The sequence below is a fragment of the Cyprinodon tularosa genome, unplaced genomic scaffold, assembly GCF_016077235.1.
Source record: "Cyprinodon tularosa strain WSP-4 unplaced genomic scaffold, ASM1607723v1 ctg873, whole genome shotgun sequence".
Classification (NCBI taxonomy): Eukaryota; Metazoa; Chordata; class Actinopteri; order Cyprinodontiformes; family Cyprinodontidae; genus Cyprinodon; species Cyprinodon tularosa.
Genome location: NW_024039644.1, coordinates 240,102 through 262,751, shown reverse-complemented (window position 1 = coordinate 262,751; position 22,650 = coordinate 240,102). Strand labels below are relative to the sequence as shown.

Genomic DNA, 22,650 nt, shown 5'->3' with positions numbered 1-22,650 from the left:
TTCACTGATGGTTGAATTTACATTAGCATCAGCTTTGTTCTATAAAATTATATATTTTTTCTGAACAAAACCACTTTAATCAAACCTCAAACAGACGTAAATAGTAGTAGAGTGGATTTTTACAAGGAAAAAACATCTAACCACCTAAGCTTGACTTAAAACTTTCTATGCATATTATATATGTACCTCACATGCTGATATTAAAGATACTTTGCACCTTGAACCCTTAATAATACCAGCTGAGCTTTATTTCTGGTTATTTTCTGGCTGTCTGAGTCCAAACTGGAGAATACTTAGTTGCAAAATTAAATCAAAAGGTGCTTCAACAAAGTAGCAGTTTAAATATGTGTACAGCAATTATGCTTATGCATCTTTGGACTTTAATATTTAAAGTATCTTTATTGTTCAGTCTATTTTCCCTGTATAGCTTGTGAAAGGGGATTCAAAGTTTTGAAATGGTCTCGTGTTTCACGTCATGAGAATTTGCCATTAAAACAGGGATTTGGAGAAGTAGACAAGCTCCTGCTGAAAAAAAAATCACTCTTTCACTGCCTTTACATCACGTTTTGTCATTTGGTCTTTTGGGGACATTTTTTTCCTGCACTCTGTGATTCTCAGACAGATTTTGTGACGTGAAATGTCACAAACAAAACTGACTAAGAAAAGAGGAGAAACAAAGAAAAGACCCAAAACAAGCTCAAGTAACCTCTAAAGTAGGGCAATGCAGATTTACAATGTTGCTTTAGATGGAAATGAGCTGCTCACCACTGAAGCATAAATAGAGACAAGAGATTGTGCAATGACAATTTTATGGTGAAGGAACCATGAAAAAGACAAAATGTCCCAGTTTTGTGAAATTAAATCTTGGTTTGAATCGAGCATGTTGTGTAGAAATTATTTATTGAGTGATATCATAGTGAAAAACAGCTTTAAATGTTCTTAGTTTTATAGCGGCAGTGCAGTGAGCAAAATATGATGTCATCAGACTCACAGTGGGATGTCAATGCCGTGTCTTTGTTGCATTATATCTGCTAAGCATTCAACCCAATCCAAAGTCTGACAGAGCTTCCAAAATATCAAAATCTGTCCCTGCATAGTTTATTTTAGGACATCATCTCTTGTCTTCATCATGTTGACTGAAAGCTTTAAAATCCATTTAGATAAGCAGAAAGTTGAATCTTTGTCCAATTCGGTCCTCATTTAAATTGCAATGTTGCAAATTCAACATGTGTAGCTTGCTGCCCTGATTAGGCATCAGATCCAATCAACAGCCACTGATTGCTGCTGGGGATTTTTTAAGCTTTCAGAAAGAGATGTTTGCTTGAAGTTTTCTCCTCTGTGTCGAAGACCCGAGAAGACTCTAGAAATCTCCATATCTATGGAAAGAAAAGAATAACATAACATAACACATGCAGTATTAAAAATATCATTCTAGAGCAGAAATATACAAGAAGTAAATGCTGTAGGATCAAATATTTGATATGAAGAAATCTCATTAAAAATGTTATCGATATGAAATCTTTTAAAACATCTGCATTATTTTCTATTTTATTGCAATATCTAAATCTCTAATCCACTACTTCTAGTTTTTATTACCACTCCACACAAAGACATCCCCACAGCATTATTCTACCGTATAACATTTCACCCTGAGCTTTATATATTCCAAATGATTCAAGTTATAGCTTTTGGATAAATTTCTTCTACATATAGTGCTTGGTAGGTAGGCTAAACACTTAAACTTTGTCTCATGTGACCACAGTAAGTTATTCATGTTCGCTGCACATGCTCAATGGTTTGGCAATTATTAGATGAAATTTGAATTTCATATGATGGCTTTCCCCCTCCAATGTTTAAAACAATACGAAATTAACCGATGTTTTATTAAAAAAATAAACATTCGAAAATCATTGTTTTTACAATACATTTTTCTGATATGTTCGTGTGATCTATAACATTAAATTAGACTAAAATAAATGGAATTATGCCCTGCGATGGACTGGCAACCTATCCAGGGTGTACCCCGCTCTCGCCGTAGACAGCTGGAGATAGGCACCAGCACCCCTCGCGACCCCAGCAGGGATAAGCATGATAGAAAATATTATTATAAATTAGATTGCATCAAAACATGAAAAGAAAAAAAAAAGAAGAAGAGCAGGGTCAATATTTTTGCTAAGCACAGTAAGACAGGACAAGGCAAGTTTATTTATATAGTTTTTTAAAGGTACAGATAATAAAGATGGCTGAGAAGAAGTATTTAGCAAAACTTTAGACCACATGTTAAATCAAAGGCCTATACATATGCAGCTTTGCAGATGAACCATACAAATTATCTGAAGATTTGGGATTCAGCGGGAAAAACCCGAAACCAAATGTAAAAAATTGACAAGTCTTATATTGCCCCTGGTAAAAAAAAAATGTGCTTTATTGTATTTCAAGTATATTCATATTTCCTATAGTTTACTGAAAATGTACTTAGACAAATTGTACTTTTTGTAAATATATAAAAAGTATACTAACATTACGCTTTCATGCTAATACTTTTAACACACTTTAACATAATTACACTATGTTACACTTTATAGAAATATATTATTAAAAAAGTATACTTTAAGTGAAAGTTATGTGTAATTTCTAAAGTGTACTTATTTTAAATTTGTTTTTACATATATTTTTGCTATATTTTAAATTGTATGCTCAAAGTTGTCATTGTAACGTACATTGAAAGCATATTTTAAAAGTACACATTTTAATATCGACACTGTAATATTAAGTTTGAGTGCATTTTAAGTTACATTTGAATCTAATTATGAAGTGAAGTTATATACGCTTGTACTTCAGGTAATTCTTTTGGAAAGTGTTCAATAGTATAACTACAAAAATGCACTTAAACCCTATTATGCAATTTTGTGCTGTGTGTAAAGTACACAGATAGCAATTATTGCAGTTGTTATGTAATGTTTAATAAGTTTTGAAAAAGAAATATGATACAATACATCTTACACACAAAACCACATTGAACAAAACACTAAATGTTCACTTCAAAAGTACAGGTGCACAAAAATGTGTGTTCTGCTGAAAAGCAAGTGGTTTAAAGCTGGTGCAGTGCTACATTATGATCTAACAAATAGCATAACCCACATTGCAACAGAAAAGTTAATACTGGCCAAATGCAAAAGAAATAAACTTAACACATTACAATTGTCTCAAGTGTTCAAAAAAGAACATTTCATTAGTATTGTTTAATGGATCAAAGCAGGGCTACTGCAAACAAGACCAATTGGTGAGTGCACATATTTAAAAGTCGCTGACAGCACTTCATGCATATAGGAGTGATATGTGGAGGTTGTTTGGCCTTGATGTCTGTAAAGTAGTAGCTCCCCAAGAATTTTAGTCTTGGGGAGTTTTTGGTTCAGTACTGATATCAGAATTCCCATAGACTTTGAATGCACCACACCTGCACAGCAGTTAGTCACGGCTCCTCCCTGCTCAGAGCTAGCGTGCTTTTCTTTTAAGGCCTTGGTCTGCATGGAGAGAGGTAACTTTCAAAACATTCCCATTTGGTTTTGAAATCTTAAGATATCTGTATAAAACGCGATTTTGATTATTATATTTGTATTGTAGAAACAGGAGATGTAATCGGTTGAGCAGGAAGATTTGCTGTATTATTGTGTTGAAGAATATCCTGGTGAGTTCACATGAACCTGTGAATGAAATATATATATTTTTTGAGATGTAAAACCAGTCAGGATATAATGTTTTGTAATATATGTAATTTTACTAGCTCTTTTGATTTATTGAATGCATTAGCACAGTGAGAAGGAGGCTAACACACCCCCCATGTGCTCTTCTAAAAAAGAAAATGCACTTTCAAGCTAGCTACATCTTGTGTGATGTTGCTGTAAAACCCCCACAAGGGGTTAACGTAAAATTAACCCTTCATAGGTGTCCTGGATTGTTTTTTCCAGATACAAGTATTGACTACTGACCATAATGATTTCTTAGACAGTGAACCACATGTAAATTGATAATTTTACTTTATATTTTTGTCTGTATAAATGTGGTAAAAACCAATTTATATTATGGTGATTACATGATTTATTTTCCAATTGAAGTAATTGCTCTGCACATTTGTGTGCAGGCTGTTTTTTTTTTTTTACATAGTTGCAGAATCTGCTGTTACAGCTGAGCGGTTCATTGTATGGACTGGACTAGACTCCACCAGAGATGTTGATGCAGGATGTTCCCAATTTGAATGCCATCCGGTTCCCTGGAGGGTGGTAGGAAAAACAAGGAAACTTAAGGATTTTTCTTCCCTTTCTTTCTGCGGATTCATAATTTTTTTCTTTTCTGAGATCTCTGACAATTTTTGTTGTTACTTTGTTTAATTTTTTTGATCAGATCTGATAAAACCACTTGATGCATCAGATTTATTTAAATTCAACTGAAATGGACAATTTTTTTTTCTGGTGCACTTATGGACCCTGGTATATCATACTGATACAATTTGTCAGACTTTTCTGATGTACTGCTCAAAAATACTATGAATTTACAGTATCTCTCTGTTTGGTTAACAGACGCTGTTCTTCTGGAGTTTCCGTAGACAAGTGTCTCTGATGTGCGCACGGCCATCAGACGAAAATGTAACAATGAGCAGTTCAGCCAAAAAAAGGAAAATAATGTGTGGTGGGCGTGTTTTTGTATGGTGGGAGGGTTTAGGGGTGCAATAATAAGGAATGTTGTTTTTCATTGTTCAGTATTCCTCTGCGTTCTTTAAAGTTTATTTGTAATGTTTAGGTCTGCTGCCTGAAATTGACATATTTCTACAAAGTGTACTAAAGTACCAATATTTGAAAATGTGTTGTAAGTTTTATAATGAAAATGGTTAACGTCGATATGTAAATGTTTATACATTCTGAGATAGTACAAGTTATATTATTTGTAATGTACTATAATTTGGACATGTTTCAAATACATTAAAGTATATTTTTTCATCTGCACGGAAGTATATCCACAAGTCTTTCAGCATTTAGTATACTGTTAATACATTTGCAAGAATGTGCAAGGTAGAAAGTAGTATAGCAATGTAATGATAAAGTATATTTACTATTAACTGCAAAGTATGCTTTTTTAGTAATTGGAATAAGCCAACAGTATAATTAAGCATATTATTACCACAGTAAGAGTATATTAAAAGTATAAAGCTTATATATTTTTAAGACACTAACAAATCATTTTTAATGTAGTTATAATACAACCATAGTGCACTTTAATTTGACTAATTAAGCATATATTAGTACATATAAACTCATATACTTAAAGTATACAAAATATACTTTAAGTTGTTCCACTTTAGCACATCAAAGTACACTAAATACACTTCAAGTTGAGCTTGTCCACAATTTAATTACAATTAAAATATATTTAGTACAAAATTAGTTGTTCCAAAATAGCATCCTTCAAGTTAACTAATCATAAACACACTTAAAGTATAGTAATGATTAGTGTGCCTTCAAGTACACAAAAGTATGCTAAATTTTAGTACACTTAGCACATTTATTTTTCAGCAGGGGCATAATAATGATGCACCATTAATCCCACTTTTTCAAGCTAAAAATCATGTGCTGGTGTAACTCACTCTGAGTCATCAGCTGTTGGTGTGTTATAGCTCTGGAAAAGGGGCTGCATGAAGAGTCCCAGTGTTCCCACCACACACACCAGGATGAAGATCCAAAGAAAGAGGCGATCTATCACCATGGCCACGTATTTCCAGTCCTCAATGATCTGGAATAAAACCAATGGTAAAAATTGTGACAGGTTGGATTGTTGATAACATACTATGTTGTTTAAACTAATCCCCTTTGACCACATGTTCTCTTAAGTTTTGTATCAATAGTTCATCTATTTTTAACACAACTGTAAAAACCTTTCTCCTTAACAACTCTTTTCTTCTGAGATATCTGGACGTATCTGGAAGGCAGTACAGAAAAAGAGACCAGAGTTCAGGTCTGTTAGCAAATATTTTTAACTCCAATTCATACGAATGAGCGGAAGAGGCTGGATTAAAGAAATAATCTGTCTTGAGCAATTAAAAACAAGAAAAACATGTTAGATGAAAAGAACATTTCAAAACCCTTGGCCAGTGTTTGTGTCAGTGCTCCTGGTAAAGTCAACCTAGATGTATTAGTGAACAGATGTCTATTTTTACTCGTAACTTGAATAGTGCAAGAGACCAAAATGGCATTTTAAAATAAACAAGTCTATCTAGAACTTTATTTCCTGGACTAAAACATCACAACGTATATTTGTGGGAAGTGGGAAGAGATGACCACATGGCTGGCAATCCTTCTGAAAAACAAACCATTAATATGAGGCATGCATTTACTTTTTGTCATAGAACCATTTTCCCTACAATTACAGCCTCTACTAAAATGTACAGATACCTACATGTTTTTCCCTTTCATCTTTCAAAATAGCTCAAACTCAGTCTGACTGGATGATGAGCATCAGTGAAGATTTATCTTCTCATCATGCAATGAACCATTTACATTAAGTTCTCTGCTTTGCTTAAGCCATCCTAACAAAAAAAACCTAAAGAGTTCTAAACTTGTATGCTTTGCAAAGGAATTATGATTTCAGTGATGATATTAATTTCAGGTGGTCTATAAATTGACGTTTTTCCTCATTTATCTCCTTACCCCTTCATTGCCATCTTCCATCTTCATGTGTTCGGCAATGTATTTCACTCCATCCACTGCCTCTTCCAGCTCTGCATCCAGCTGCCCTGCTGTAGGCCTCCCAATATCTGGAGAATCCTGGGCATCGCCCACATTCCAGCAACAATTGTATGCCAAGTCCTCGTTAACATAGAAAGAGTTGCGGTCGGCTGGGATTCCACCAAGTCTGGCATCAGAGTGCTGCCTCCTGCCTGTGACACTGTGGGAACCGCTTTTACTGCTGGGATTCCTGCTAGTGACCTTCTGGCGGAGTTTATTTCGGACATTTGAAGAGCCTGGGCGTCTCATGAGGAGGAAAGTTGCAAGGCGAACCAGAAAGAGGTGTTTGACCCAGTCTGGCATGTAGTGAGTAGATGGGGATCGGTGGTGAACGTTAAGAACACAGGCTGTGCTGACAGTGGAAAATGTAACCAGCACCATGGTAAACATCAAGTATTTGCCTTTGAAATGTTAGGAGAAAAAAAGAGAAAAAAAATAAAGGCATATCAGTAAATCTTGAATGTACAATAAAGACTTTTATCCATCAATGTCCTTTTTTATAGCCAACATGAAAGGTAGCTAAAAGGATCTCCTTCACACTCAAGTCTAAGTATACCAGAGTATTACCATAGTACCATGGTATTACCAGAGTAATACCAAGTATTCCAATGTTAAGATTTGTTGGTTCTGTTCTTCCACAAGAAGTGTTAAAGTTATTCTTGAAAAAGAGACAATGACAGAACTTTCATAAACTTGTTAAAAGCCTGAGATAATGAAAAAGAGCTTCAGAGGCTTTCTTAATTTCACGTAGAAATTGTCCTTATTATGCCTTATTATCTCTGAGAGTCCAAAGTTTGAAGCTTTATCATTGAGATGATGATTGTATATATTTATATATATGTATATGTATATATGTAGACCCAATGCTGGTGCTTATTCATCTCCCTCTAATTCTCCTCTTCTTCACTCTACGTGTAACAAAAAAAAAAAAAAAATGCTAGTATTGCTTTTCATACTGTGCATGTAAATGGCAAACCTCTACGACCTAAAGGCTTTTTTGATAAACCAGTGCTTGCAGTTTGGAAATGTGAATATTTCTCCACACCTCAAAGGAAAAATCCGGTCAGAAAGGAATAATCAATGGATCATTATTTATACCTAAAACTAATACATTTGTGGTGATTTAATGAATTTAGCGTTAATCAGTAAAAAAAAAAAAGTAAAATAATTTTTGTCGCTATCACCTCACTCTTGACATCTTCCAGCAGTGATGTCACGGTACGGCAAGCCGAATGCCATTCTCTCCGCTTTAAAAGCAAAATCAATGGAAACTACTAGAGACAACTACAATCAATAATTATTTAAGATTTCAAGAGGACTGAACCACTGAAATTCACAAGAGCTATAGTTAAACTGACAACAGCCACGTGCATGGCAGTTGGATGTTGTAATGCATCAGGTAAAAGTGAAAAACAAAAAATTGTTATTTCACCTTTCCGATTCATGATCCTCCACGGATGAGTTTGCCTGGTGGCGCCAGTGTACGGCAGCCCCGCTTCTGTCAGTGAGCCCCAGGGCAGCTGTGGCTACAATGTAGCTTGCTACCGTGAGTGTGAATGGGTGAATGAATGTAGTGTAAAGTGCTTTGGTCCAGTCTCCTGACTTGAATAAAGGTGCTATAAGTACATGCCATTAGCCAACTTGAAGAGCTAGGATTTGCCATTAAACTTCTGGTCAGAGAAAAAACACGTAATATGTAGCCAACATGGCGAAGAAGAATGTTTTCAAGAGGACTTGGATAATAGCGCATTGTGACAAACAACAGATACAGTACTGGAACTTGCTCAACAGCTGATACCGCACTATGACGTCACTAACCCATAGGTGGTAATAGTGTTCTTTGAAAAACATGGATGTCTATAGTAAAGCACATTAAAATGAAAAGTACACATAATTTATTGAATAGTATGTAATGATTTAATATTTAAAGTAGTACAGAGGTTTGTATTATGAATATGACCGGACTTTTCCTTTAAAACAGAGGTGTTTAAGTCCAGTCCTCAAGAGTTACCATCCTGTAACTTTTGAATACATCACTTCTCTAACACCCCTGAATCTAAAGGCTTAATCCCCTCATTTAGCTCAGCAGAGGCATGGTAACAAGCCACTGATTTAATTCTGGTGTGGGAAAAACAGGGTGCATCAAAAAAGGTACTGGATAGTAGGTCTTGAGGAGTGGAATTGAGCACCCATGGCTTAAACCATGCATATGGTTTAAGCCATATGCATGGTTTAAGCCAATGATGCAAATGATTATGAATTGTTTAGTCTCACTTAAAGTTCTCAAATAACCAATACATCCAGGTGCTTACTGGTCAAACATTTTGGATAAAGTACTCTACACCAAACCAAGGAGAAGCATTTTGGAAATGTCATGTGGCTTAGAAATGAATATCATGGTTTGGAATTATACTACACTTTTAATGCTTCCCAGAGAACCTCTTTAAGACTTTGGAAAGGCCCTCAACATTTGTTCAGTTCTTTTTGGCGCAGCTTTTGGCCCAATCTCGAAAACACTCCCTGACCAACTTTATAGCCCAACCCCTAAATTTTACAAGTTTCAGTAAGGGTAAGAGTGTCCCAATTCCAGGCCTCAGCTAGTGGGTGTCTGCGCTTGAGGCAGGGTCATGAAACAGTCGTTATTGACAAAATTGAACAGATTTTTTTAAATAATGACTTAAAAGCCTCTAAAGAGCATTCCACATTTCATCCTTTATCAACATAATTCTCTCTGTCTTTAATTATGATTAAAATAAATGTCATGGCATTCTGTTATTGTATCCAATTTTTTTACATATTTATTACACTATAAATTGTCATCTAGGTTTAATAATCACTGTTAAAGACTGATCATACCTGATAAAGGAAAAGGATAGTTAACCAAGCTCAACTTATTCCCTTTTAGAAATTGAAAGTATAATAGTGGCTTTTTTGTTGTTGTTTTTTTTAAAACAAGGCTTTTTCTCCTCACTTATCATGGCACATATCTTATGTATATAAGATATAAAATCTCTAAATGTTGTGGCCTCAATTCCAGGGTGTATGGGTAGTGGGTGAAGGCCTGGTGTGAAGAGCCCCTTAATATAGATGTTTCTTTAAATGAGAAAAGTGATATTTAGATATTAAAGTTTGAACAGAAAAGTTAAATCAAATATGAGATCATTCTTTTTGTTTGTTTTAACAGTAACATAAATATCAACAGCTTTTCTAGCTTCAAGGTTGTGGCTTGGTTTTTATTCATTCCCACAGGGGATTAATAGAATTAGCATTCTATAAACCCTTTAAAATACTGTAAAGAAAACAAAATGTTCACAAACCTATGAGCGGTACTGCTAGAGATGTGGGTGGCACAATCTTGGATATCAGCAGGAGGAACACAGTGAGAGCCAGCAGCACAGAGATACACAGTGTCATCTTCTCCCTGCAGTCTGAAGGCAAATAGAAAACCAGGATGGCCAACGAAGTTATCAGCACACACGGGATGATTAGATTGATGGTATAAAATAGAGGCTTTCGCTTGATCACAAAATCATAAGTGATGTCAAGGTAGGTGATGTCATTAGGGTCCTCGTTTTTGCGGGCTGGGAGTGAGACAATGTCCCACTCTCCACTCGGGGTAAAGTCGTCTCGGCTGGCAAAGTCACTGGTGAGGATAAGGTCCACCTCTGTGTGGTCGTATGTCCAGGAGCGAAACTTGAGGGTGCAGTTCTGTTGGTCAAAAGGAAAATTCTGCACCTCGATGGAGCAGGCAGACTTGTAAATAGCTGGAGGAAGCCAGGCTATATCACCCGTGTTGGACACTAGAGTGTTGCAGTAGAAGGAAACTTCATAGACTCCATCAGCACTGCAATACATTCAAAGATTAGTCAAAAAATATACAAAATTGCACCTGTTATGCTTTAAAATGGGATGCATTGTGCCTACTTACTTATTATAGAGTACTATGTCAGGAAGCCAGATCAGTTTGGATGGTATTCGCAGTGTTTTGATGCCTTCATATTTGTCCGGGTCCCATCTTAGTCTGTAGTCATGCCATCCCTATAGTAAGACCTACTTAGTTACCAGCAAACCAAAAATACATTAACTGAAGTAACAAAGAATGTTAGAGAATGACAGCAGGGTACCTGAGACAGCCATACGTTGGTGGTCATTATCTGCTCTCTCTCATTCTGGACAAAGAAAATAGTAATTTATGTTCAACATTAATACACATTGTTTTAATGTTTTGCTTTTTAAAGAAAGGTTAATAATTTTTATAAGTTTAGGTCAGAATTGAACAGTAGATGATCATACAAGTTAAGAGTTCTGATAATGACCCTTTCAAATTATGATAAAGCAGTATAATACCAGTTGTCACTCATTGTGTTGACTCTATAATTTATATATACTGCAGCCACTTATAATCAAGCCTCTGCTTCCGTCATTTTGTGAGATGAAAGCTAAAAACAGGAGGTTGGACAGACCGATGCTGTTTGCTACAGTGCATATTGACATATTGTGTCCTGTTCTCTGCTTGACTTCTGTTAAGGCCTTATTGTACCATCAAAGCTGAAATCCAACTAACTCTTTACGGTTAAAAGATGTGTTAAATGTTTTTAGTGTGTTGATTTCCCTAAATCATAGATTCTGTCCAAAGTAGCATAAAAATAAAACACAAATGCTCACTATTTAAAAATAGAGTCATCTCTAGTTTGCTAAAATATTTTAAAATACTTCTTTGGATAATTACACTGCATGGAAAACCATGTTTTTGTTGTGAACCTTTCACTACTCATTAATTTAAGTAATCCCAAAGGTAAAATATGGTGGCAGCATAATGCTTTTTGTAATCTTTCCTTCAGCAGGGACAGATAAACTGTTCAGGTTTTAAGGACTTAAACCCAGGTGAGTCCAATCTGCAAAATTTAATTCACTATGTAAACTGTACCTGATTCAGTGGCTGGGCATAAAAAATACATGGCATGGAGATTAATTGGTAAATCCACATCCCCCACCTCTGTCTATTAAGATCTAAATACAGGATCAAATTCACATTATTCACATCCCAGCAGGAGACGGAGCTATGATGGAATCCATTTGTTTAAAGCAGGGGTCACCAACGCGGTGCCCGCGGGCACCAAGGGGCCCTCAAGGACCACATGGGGTGCCCTCTTCGTCTTCTGAAAACAGAAGAACTCACTCAGTGGGTTAAGTTTAATTTTTTTTTGTTCTGTTGCTCTTCTTTTTAATCATTTAGGTATTATTTCATTATGTGAACTATTTCATCATATTTCAGTGGTATAAAAATGACAATATTAAAAAGAAAATTAGAAATGAATAAAAGAATAAAATAAGAATAAAAATGAGTTTTTATGGATGAGATTTACTGTAGGTGAACACTGATCCCTCCAGTTCATAGGTCAGTATTGGTAGCCCTTCCTATGACTCGGTAGCCATGAAGTAGCCCTCAGCCTTAAAAAGGTTGGTGACCCCTGGTTTAAAGCATATTCATGAATAAACGCCCCTGTGGGTGGATCCAAATCCATTTGAGAATCTATAGCAAGAGTTGAAACATGGGGCTTAGAGAAGCTCTCAAACCAATCTTACTGAGATCTCTGCAGAAAAAAACAACAAAACTCAGTCTCTAATGAGCCTAGTTAACGGTAGTAGATTTTTTTTTTTTTATGGAACAAGAACCTTTTGTAACTGTCCAGATAGAATATCCAGATAGAATGTTTTATTCAGTTTTACCAAGAAAATACACAAATATCTGTTAAAATAAAAAAATTATCGTATCATCTTTTCTCAGAAGGGGTAATAACTAGATCTATTTATTCAGTTACATTCACTTGGGTAACTTTGTAACAAAAAAAAATACTTTTAGGAGTAGATGTACAGTACTTTTTAATCATAGTATTGTCAAGTAACACTACTCACACTTTAATCCCATTTCAAATCAAGATCACTTCAGAGATCAAGTAAAAATAAAGAAAGAAGTAAAATTCTTTAAAGGTTTTTTACCCTGTACTTACCCATTGTAAGTAGTTATTTCAAAACAATTGAACAGGAAAATAGTTTCCTCTTCTGGAATTTTGTGAGCTTGTACCGGTAATTATGTCATCTGTTTTATTTAGTATTTTATTTCTAACTGTAAAATCACAAAATCCAATTACATCATTTTTAAATATCAAACCAGATGTTAAGATCAGTTAATTAGTTTTGATAAAGCATTTTTTTTTTTATCAAAGAACTCTTTCAAACTATTTGGTATTCTACCCACCTTTCTGTCTTTCACAGTTCTTTAGGCAGCAAACTCTTGAATTAGGTTTACAGCCTATCAAAAAAACGCAGCAGACTGTAGCACTTTGTCCTTGACAAGTCAGTCATGTATCACTGGGAAAACTCAAACAGACGAGCAAACAGACTCATACTTGTTCCCACCCAGCGGCAAATCCAAGCTGTCACTTCATCTAACTTTCAAGCGTTTTTACTGATACATTATGATGCATAGTTTGGAGAATCACATATTCACATCACATTTTCTTTTTTTTCTTTTTTTGCTTTGACAATGATAATAAGGAGACATACCCTTTTACAAGAAAACCTAGTTCATTCTGTCTAACAAGAGTTACATGTTCTAAATAGGTAAATAACCATCAATGATACAATAGGTGGTTCTGGTGGGATAGACTTTAGGCAACAGAGCTGTTGAAATCTGCTGGGTTTATAATATAGAAAGATGAAAAGGTTTTTATGCCTGTTTTCAAAAGTAGAAGTTTACACCAGGACAAGGAAGCAGTTCATTTAGGGACCTCCTGAATTCCCTAGCCGCTACTAGAGCTACATAGTATCCCAGAAACCTTTGCATGACAGGACATATAAGCAAAACCAACCACATGGAGGATAAGACGTTACAATAAACATCATAACCATTATTAATAAATGGTAAAGAGACCATTTATTGATGATTAACAGGTAATTTATCATGTTTCATTGTCATGTATAAAATGCATCTAAACCAATTGTAAAAGTTAAATAGATCATATTGCACTGTTTTGACAGTTTATCCCTCACCCTAATATCAGTGAGCTCCTTGTCTAACTCTAATCTTACTGATTTATATTGTCTATAGTGTCTGTCTTACCCTGGAGTTAATACCTTATTAAATTATCTGTTTACTTTTTTCTGGCTTAGATGCAGTTTGTAAATTAATCAAACATTAATAAACCGACTGTTGATGACTAATAAATGGTCTCTTTACCTTTTTTTAAATGATGGTTTTGATGTTTTTTTGAAAACTGTAACCCTACATGCTATTTAAGAAGGTGGTAGTGCCAGTTTGACCTTCATCATCTGTGTGTGTGTGTGTGTGGGTGTGTGCTCCTGTTTTAAAATAAAGAGTGAGGACCAGTTTCAGTTTGTATCCTCATCTTTGGAGTGAGGACATTTTTACAAAGTGAGAAAAGTTTGCCTAGACCTCATGAGCTATTTTTATAATTGTTAAATTTAGAGCTACAGTCTGAATTGGGTTGGGGTTAGAGTAAAGTATGCACTGGTAATGGTTTGGTTCAAGGTTACTGTCAGGGTTAATGCATAGAAAGGGTAACCTGATTCGCCAGATGGATTTGCTCCGCATATCCATCTGGAAACCTTCCGTTGAAGTAATTTTGGGAAGGGGCGAAAATACTGGTTAGCTGATTGGCCTATGTTGGTGATAGACGGGCCAAATAAACCAATTAGATCAACAAAGCATATGACGTACTAACAGAGCGACGAAAACACAACCACAAGCCAGGCACAAGCCAATTGATAGATCAAACTCTTGCCGAAACCAGTCGGGAGAAGAGCAAAAACATATTTTCCTCTGAGAAAAGCCTCCAGAGCAGTGTTTTGCTCTTCTTTCAGTGAAGAAATACTCTGTAATTCCGATAAAACTTGCTTGATAGCCACGCTAACGCTAGTTTCATCGGCTGAAGCTGCCATGTTCTTTAGACTGAACTGTCACGCATCTCTGTGTCACATCTCAACCCGCCTCAAAGCCAACGCGAATTAGACGTTCGTTTGGTAAACGGCTCCAAATTTTCTTTGACGGAGAGTAGCCAGACTGATCTGCGAGTGAAACCTTGAAAGCTCGCGAGATCAGGATGGTCTCACGATGCTATAGAAAGGGTGGAAAATGACTGAAAAACAATGAAAATCAATGGAATGTGTATGTCTTGGAGGTCTGCTCAGAGTCAATGGGCTTTAAAAAAATCTAAGAAATCTATCTCTACAGAACTGTAACTTTACATGTGTTTTGTGTTTTCGAATGGACTTTTGCGAGCTTTCTTTCAGCTGTTTTTCAAGCCTGTCACTTTTTCACAAACACCAACGATTTGTTGAGTGAAAATAATAGTTGTCCCCTCAACACATTTTCCTTCTAGGGCTGTTGATTAAGTTTTTACTGAAATAATTGACAACAATAGAATGACCTTAAACGCACCATTAAGTTTGACTTTTTCCTAATTTAGCTCTCTTGTCATTAGTCTTTTTCTTGAGTGTCTTCAGATTCGGTGCAGAAGATCCTTCCTGCCTACACCTATCAACACCTACAACTTATTGAGAAAAAGCCCATGAGTTATTATAAGATCTAATTTCCCTTTGAGACCAATAAAGTATTTTTGAATTAAGTGAAATGTTCTGACTGGACATCACCATTAAAACCTGTAGAGACGATTGAAGACCAAAAAAAGATTTTGGTAATCATTGCAGATCATATTCTGTACTCACCACACTGATTAGCTGTGACAGAGAGACCTGTAGGGAGATGGTGACCTGTTGGGTTTTATTTACTGCTGGTCTGATCAGCTTGTTATAGCGTTCTGGTCCCAGCAGGTAGTTTACTAGACGTTCCTCTGCATTCTCTGCTCTGCTGTCTACAAACAGAAAAGTATTAACTGTAAATATAGTCAACATAGTGTTTATAACTTCGTATTTCTGTCAGTCAGTCTCTAGAAGACACAGACACATGCTAATGTGACAACAATACATAAGTTAGTCAACAACCATCATAATTAAATAAGAAGTGATTGTTAACAAAATTCAGAAATAACACTTACATCTAAACATATAAATGTTTAAATATGTTGTCTATGACAATAGAGTAATTAAAGCTGCACATGTTTTATTTTGCTTTGTGAGTGTGATTGGATGAGCATTGTTCAGACCTCCAGAAAAAAGCAAACAGAAATTCAGTCATGCATGTGAGACACCCCCTTGAAGCTTTTTGTTTGCACCACAGCTAAACGCCATTGGTTATGTAAAAGGAGAGCTGAGACTAACTTGGAGGCATTATTTTTTTTCTTTTGACATTTGCGTCATTGTGCCCATATTGCCAAGCACACTTACTAAAGAAAAATGAGCATTTAATATCTAAATTTCTTTGCTTCATTTTGCCGTATGAACTGCTCTCCTTTCTCAGTAGATTGCATGCAGCAGGGACAGATGTTCTTGTTACAGATGCACCCTGCTGTTTTAACTTTTACGCAAGAGTAGGTGTCATTTTTTTCACTTCAAATGGGACAATTTATTTCCACCGAAAGGGACAGTTTGTTGTAATTGGGGCTGCTTGCACGAATTGGGTTAAGCAGAAGTATGGCTTGAATAGATCTTCTTAGTGAACTAAAATACTGCTGCAAAAGGGGTGACTTACTCCCCATTCTTTTACATTTTGCTTGCAGGACAAGACGCTTCCTTGAAATGTTTCAATGTTTCTTTTGCAACATTTTTTGTCCCCAGTTCTTTGTCTGAATAGATGACATTGAAGCACTTTGGCAACAAGGCTGTGATTCCAACAAGTTTTTAGCTGACTTTTATACATCTAGTCATAAAAAGCGAAAAACTTCTCTTATGTATTTAAGACTGCGTGTATAAAAAAAAACATGGCAACTTGATATAAATCAAAATGATAAATAGCCTGTATAGCACCTGCATTACACTACATTCAGCCACCTACAGACACATTCAAACACTGATTGTTGCAAGCTACATTCTAGCCACAGCTGCCAAAGAACTCACTGACAATAACAACACAATACATGGGCGGCACCAGTTCTCTCTGACCACCATCAGTAGGCAATGCAGACAAACTCTTTGTCCAAGAACAGAAATACTTTATTCTTGATTCTTAATTTACCTTTCCATTCTGATTTTACTATTGGGTTATTACTATGTAATGTGGGCAGTGTCTGAACTATTCTGCATACAGCATTTTAGACCTGTGGGTGTTTAAAATCCTCAATGGATAAAGCTGCTATGGAATGCTACCATAATATCATTGTACAAATGCTCCATCCAAGATTAAGGGTTGGCGAATCAAACATAATTATGATTAGATCACTGCTAAAGAAAACATGTTTAAAAAATATTAAATAACATCTAAACAATCTAATTAAATACTTAAATATTCTTTCTAATAAGAAATTACTAGAATTGAGCTCTATAAATGTCATCACATAGCCCTTATTTGGAAAAAGGAGCAGAACTTAACATAAGCCAAAAGAACTTTACTAAGAGTGACATTTGGAGATTAGACAGCAAATGTATGATTTAGTTTTTCTGTTTCTTCTATCATACAGAGCTGACCAACTTCTGAAGTTAAAGGGAGGACAACTTTAACAGGGAAATTCTCAATTTAAAAGTGAATCAATGGAGAATGATTTTTTTAAGTAACCCCAAAGAAAAAGCTAATGAGAGCTGAAAATATGTCCCAGTCTGTCTCTTAATTAGAATTCCATGTTCTATCTATGGCTCAAGTTCTATAGAAATAAGTAAGATTAGTTAGCCTGGGTGCCATTCTGAACTTAGTCCCGCCCACAAAGTTTGAGGTTGGGAAGTTCGGTCTGGCTCTGCTCCATAGTAGCGCGAGTATTATCGCCCACTGTCAGCCGATCCAATCAAATTGTCAGGGCGGGCTTTATACGATGATGGACAGATGATCAACAGTAACGTAATCAACCACGTGACCAAAGCGCGCTTGGGTGACATCAATAATGGCTTCCGCTGGAGAGTTTAGGGGAGTAGATTCTGCTATTAGGTCTGTTCTAGAAGATATCGACAGCAAATTAATTTTAAAAGAGGAACAAAGAAACGTGATCAAGTCTCATCTTCTTATTATAGGCCTGCAACTGCACGCTTTGATTTTTGTTGACAACAACTATGCCTCGCTTAACATACGTCACGCACTCCGTTGCTCTTATTGGTTGTAGGTCTATCCAATTGAGTGCAGAGGCATTTTTTTTCCTGGTTCGTTCAAAACACGCCCCATAATCACAGCTCTATGGAGCAGTATCAGACTCATATTCTGACTAGAATTGAGTCGGACTACGTCAGGCTAAAGATTAGTGTGAAGAGACCCCAAAACCATTCTAGATTTAGAGGTTTCCTGTCAAGGTACAATCAAAATATATATTAATATAAAATATTATCTGTACATTAGATTTATTGAAGTTGTTATTATCATTGAACAATCCACTAAAATGTACTGGAAGCTCACACCAATCTGTAGCCTCAAAATATTGGTGAGCCAAATGTCATTTCACAACACTAATCCAGCACACTCTTCTTAACAATCCAGCAAGCAAATACAACCTCGACAATAGACCCACCTTCAGCCCCTCGACTTCTGGACATAGACAGTGGAAAATGACCGGGGCTATAGAGATAAATACTTGATCTCTATTACTGATATTTCTTTATCTGACCACTTTTCTGTTATATTGAAAGCACCATTTTCAATGGCTCAGTAAGCCAAAGAGGCATCATTGTATCTTTGAGGATGGTGCTACTAGAACCTCCAACCAGATTTACTTTTCTACCACCACTTTGCCCTGTTACCCTGTGAGCTAGTAGAAAACTTTAATTCTAAAGTTTTAGAAATCACTGCTTCAATTGCTCCTATGAAAGAAAATGTCAAAAATAGCCTGTCAGTGGAGGGATCTGAATGACAGAAATAACATTGAAACCTATTCTAAAAGGGAAAGTAAAGATTCTAAAATGAGATTTGTGGATTTTCCTATTGGTGTTTATTTAAAGTCCCTCAGCAGAGTTTTGGATGTATTAAAAATAATTTTGCACCAGGCGGTTGAACAGATTGTTACAAAAGTTCAATTCATTCATCTATCATATTCAACTGATTTCAGGGTATTTTTATAGTTCCAGTTTACAACTCATGTCTTAAGGAATTTTACAGAGACAATTTCAAGTTCAATCAGATCATGCTGTAAGAATGGTAATAAAGGTGAAAAACGGAGTGTTAAAAACTAAACACAGGTGAGGAAAGACTAGAGACCAGGTTTGCGATGATATCTATATAAAGAAACTTCACAGATCTAACAACTGGAAAATAATATATATCTTTATTCTTTGAGATTGTCAGCAAAAACATGAATATTGCTTGCACCACATTTGCTACAGTCAACACACTAGCAAACCCTCCAGTGACTATGCTATTTGAACTCCACCTTACCAAAGTCTGCATCAAATTTCCGAACGTCTTTACTGAAAAAACGATAAGAATGGCAGTTGTCTCCAAATATTACTGATTTTGACAACATTTCTCAAGTTCAAATAATTAAGTACAAAAACTTAGAGGAGATAATACACCAATTGGGCTCTTCTTTCACCTGTCTTGATGTTTTAAAGGTTATCTTAAGAAAGTTGTGCCTGTCATAACATCTAAATTAACTCAAATAATAAATATGTTTCTTTCTTTCAGTGTTTTCTCTCAGGCAATCATTGAACCGCTGTTGAAAAAGAGCAACCTGGTCAAGTTGCTACTGTAGAACTACCGAACCATCTCAAACCTTCCCTTCATTAGTAAGATTATTGAAAGGTTGTTTCAACAGTTCAACAGCTTCCAAACAATGAACAGCCTCTTTCGATGTCTTCTAGTCAGGCATCAGTACCAACCACAGCACTGACACTGGCTTCATAAATGCAGATCATAGAGGGAACACACTGCTGGTATTATTGGATCTTAGTGTATTATTCAACACCGATCACTTTATTTTATTAGAGCGCCTGAAAAACTGGGTCGCCTATATAGTATAGAACTGCACTGGTTTAGATCCTAGTCAAAAGAGAGCACCTTTTTTTGGGTCAGTAGGTAACTTTGCATCATAGATAACATAAATCCCATGCGGTATTCCCCAAGGCTCAACATTAGAGCCTGTCTTATTCACCATCTAAATGCAAAGATTTTAATCAACAACAACAACAGATTTATCAGGCCTTTTGGCCTCAAATCTACTCTGCATACCTAAAACCAGAAACAAACATGAAGAAGCAGCCTTTCTTTCTTATGGTCCACAAACATGGACTAAATTCCCAGAAAATCTAAAAGAGTTGAATCCCTAATTCCTTTAAATTCCGATTAACATTCTTTTTTCTTAGAGTTGGCTTTGACTGTTCTATCTAAAAACCATTTGTTTAAGTTTGTAGACTGACTTCCTGTCTTTTTTTTTAATCAATTATTATATTCTCCTTTTTGGATCATCTTGCAGTGTACTTTTCTCTGGTTGTTTTCCTACTATGTACATTACTTTGAATTGTGCTGCTTCTGAAATGTGCTATATAAATGAACCTGTATTCTCTTGCCTTGCCTAGCTGATGTGGCTTGCCTATTCTACTAATTTATGCTGTTAAAAAGTCATTATTTTTATAATGTAGGCTTGGAAGCAAAAGCTAAATGTGCAACAAGTTTACAGGGAAAATAAGTAAAACAAAAAGTAAATAAAAGAAGATTAAAGTGCAGATTTACAATAAGAGACTCTGCTTTTAAAACAAGAGGCATTCAAATGTGTTCTCAGAAAAAAGACTCAGGGCTTTCTTGAATACAGGAACAAAAGTAGTGTTCTTTAAATTATTCACACAGGCCATCTGCTTTTACTTTTGAATATTTTTAGAATATGACCACAACAAACGCACGTCTTCTAGGTAGCTTGGTGAAAACTTTTCTATATCAGTGTGAGATATAGAGTTTACACAACCTTTTATTTCAAAAGATAAAGGTAAAATCATTTTGGCTAAAAAACAATTACAATTACATTTAACAAGCCTAATGAGATCAGAATCTTTAATAATATCTCTTTCTACAGTAAATGTTTAAAGTTCTAGGTCTTCAACCCTCTCAAAAACACTTTTCTTTTTTCAATTAAGCTCTTGATAGCCTTTGAAAAATTTTCTAATTTTTTCTTTGTTCTGCTGAACGTTCGGATGACAACCCAGTTTCAACTTTATAGGCAATTTCCACCAGAAGAGATTTTCCCAGTAAAATCTTTCCCAGTGTCATCAGAAGACAAAGGTGTCCACAGCAGTACAGACACCTTTGCAATACTTAATTGATGTTTATTAGTATTTTCATCACTAGTTTCACATCACATCAAAGAAAAGCATAGCAACCTCACCGGTTTACACTTTTGATGGCAGGAAGGCCCCTTTTTTTTTTCTCACCAACCACTTGATATCTACATATCAACTAATGGTTGTTATGGAAACATCAGGATCCCAGAATATTAGTTTTCGTTATGGAGCTCTGGACATTTACTTTACCTCTCTTATAATTGTGCTCACTTGGCATGGTGGCATCTTATACATAGGTGCTTGTCCAGCCTTGTTACTAGAAGAAATGGGCCGCAGTGTCATTTCATATTTATAGTCCACAGAATGAGAAAGTCTTTGATTATTAATGAAACATCCCTATCCACTGTGATGATAATAAATAAATGAAAAAAAAAAAAAAAAAAAATATATATATATATATATATATATATATATATATATATATATATATATATATATATATATATATATATATATATATAAATTAGGAAATTATGCTGTTACAATTGATTTTTACACATAGTCACCAGATGCTTGATAAGAGTCAGTTTTAAAACCATGTTAATTATTAGAAAGCATATTTTTATCAACGTTAACTATTAAATATTCAATGAAAACATGTTTAGGCGTTTTATAAGATAGACACTAAGTATTTCTCTTTTTCTGCTCTTTGGATTTTTAAAGCAACAGTAGTGATTTTTGTAACTTTTAAATTATATGTTTGGTATATAAATTAACTAAATGTATTGAGGATGTTAAAGATAAGATCTTTAGAGGCCACAAACTCACATGTTCAGTTTACAATTTTTTTGCAAACAGAAGTCATAAAACAATCATTTATTTTTGTTTTACTAGCTGTATAAACGTGTGCGGAGAGGTCTATCGATGAGGGCTATCAAATTGATATCAGCACCATGGACAACGCCAGTTTATAAATCTAATACAGTATAAAAGCACAACACAATGTAAATCCCCCGTTAAAATACTGTATGTCAGAACAAACTACAACTTGATTAGTCTTACTCACTTGTAAGAGACAGAATGAGAAACAGAAATAGAGGGTTAGGTGTCATTTCCTTCTCGCTTCCTTCCACAAACTTATCTTCCTGTTTTGGTCATCAAAGAGTTCTTTTTTATGACTAATATTCAATCTGTGAATCCCGTCGCGATGAAATGCCTCGCCTCGTGTATTAGGGCAACTGTTCCGGTTTCAGATGCAGGAATATTTCTGAAAAAAAAAAAAAAAAAAAATGTAGAGAAGCATGTTATAGTTGTTTATCTCAGACCGCCGCGGTCTCCACAGCAGATCCAGCCTGAGTCACAAAGAGAAAGGATTTAGCTTGGTGTTTCTGCTCTCTTCGCAAAATAAAAGAAGAAAACTTAAATCTGTTTGACTTGACGCACCTTTCCTCAGCGGAAGTTGGCAGACCTCTTAATGAAGCTTACCGCACTTCTACTGGATCTGTGGCGCGCAGCATGAGAGCGTTTCTGCCTCCACTGGCGATTCATCTGTTCT

The 22,650-nt window shown here is 35.5% G+C and overlaps 1 protein-coding gene and 1 long non-coding RNA gene across 5 annotated transcripts; one reads left to right on the top strand and one right to left on the bottom strand.

Moving 5' to 3' along the window:
• Positions 1-386: 386 nt before the first annotated feature.
• Positions 387-22,650, bottom strand: LOC119775478 (neuronal acetylcholine receptor subunit beta-2-like). Its single transcript, XM_038273473.1, has 9 exons — positions 22,539-22,650; positions 22,162-22,362; positions 15,525-15,670; positions 10,901-10,945; positions 10,705-10,814; positions 10,094-10,620; positions 6,699-7,177; positions 5,639-5,784; positions 387-1,376 (listed from the first exon to the last, which is right to left on the bottom strand). The coding sequence occupies exons 2-9, from the start codon at positions 22,205-22,207 to the stop codon at positions 1,361-1,363; spliced, it is 1,515 nt and encodes a 504-aa protein (XP_038129401.1). The 5' UTR covers positions 22,208-22,362; positions 22,539-22,650; the 3' UTR covers positions 387-1,360.
• LOC119775479 lies at positions 2,730-4,671 on the top strand. Of its 4 annotated transcripts, none has more exons than XR_005279657.1 (4): positions 2,730-3,538; positions 3,625-3,688; positions 4,165-4,280; positions 4,578-4,671. It is a non-coding gene; the product is annotated as an uncharacterized LOC119775479 (long non-coding RNA). The 4 variants fall into 4 exon arrangements; XR_005279655.1 differs by having other exon boundaries at positions 2,732-3,538; positions 4,142-4,280; XR_005279654.1 differs by having other exon boundaries at positions 2,753-3,688; positions 4,142-4,280.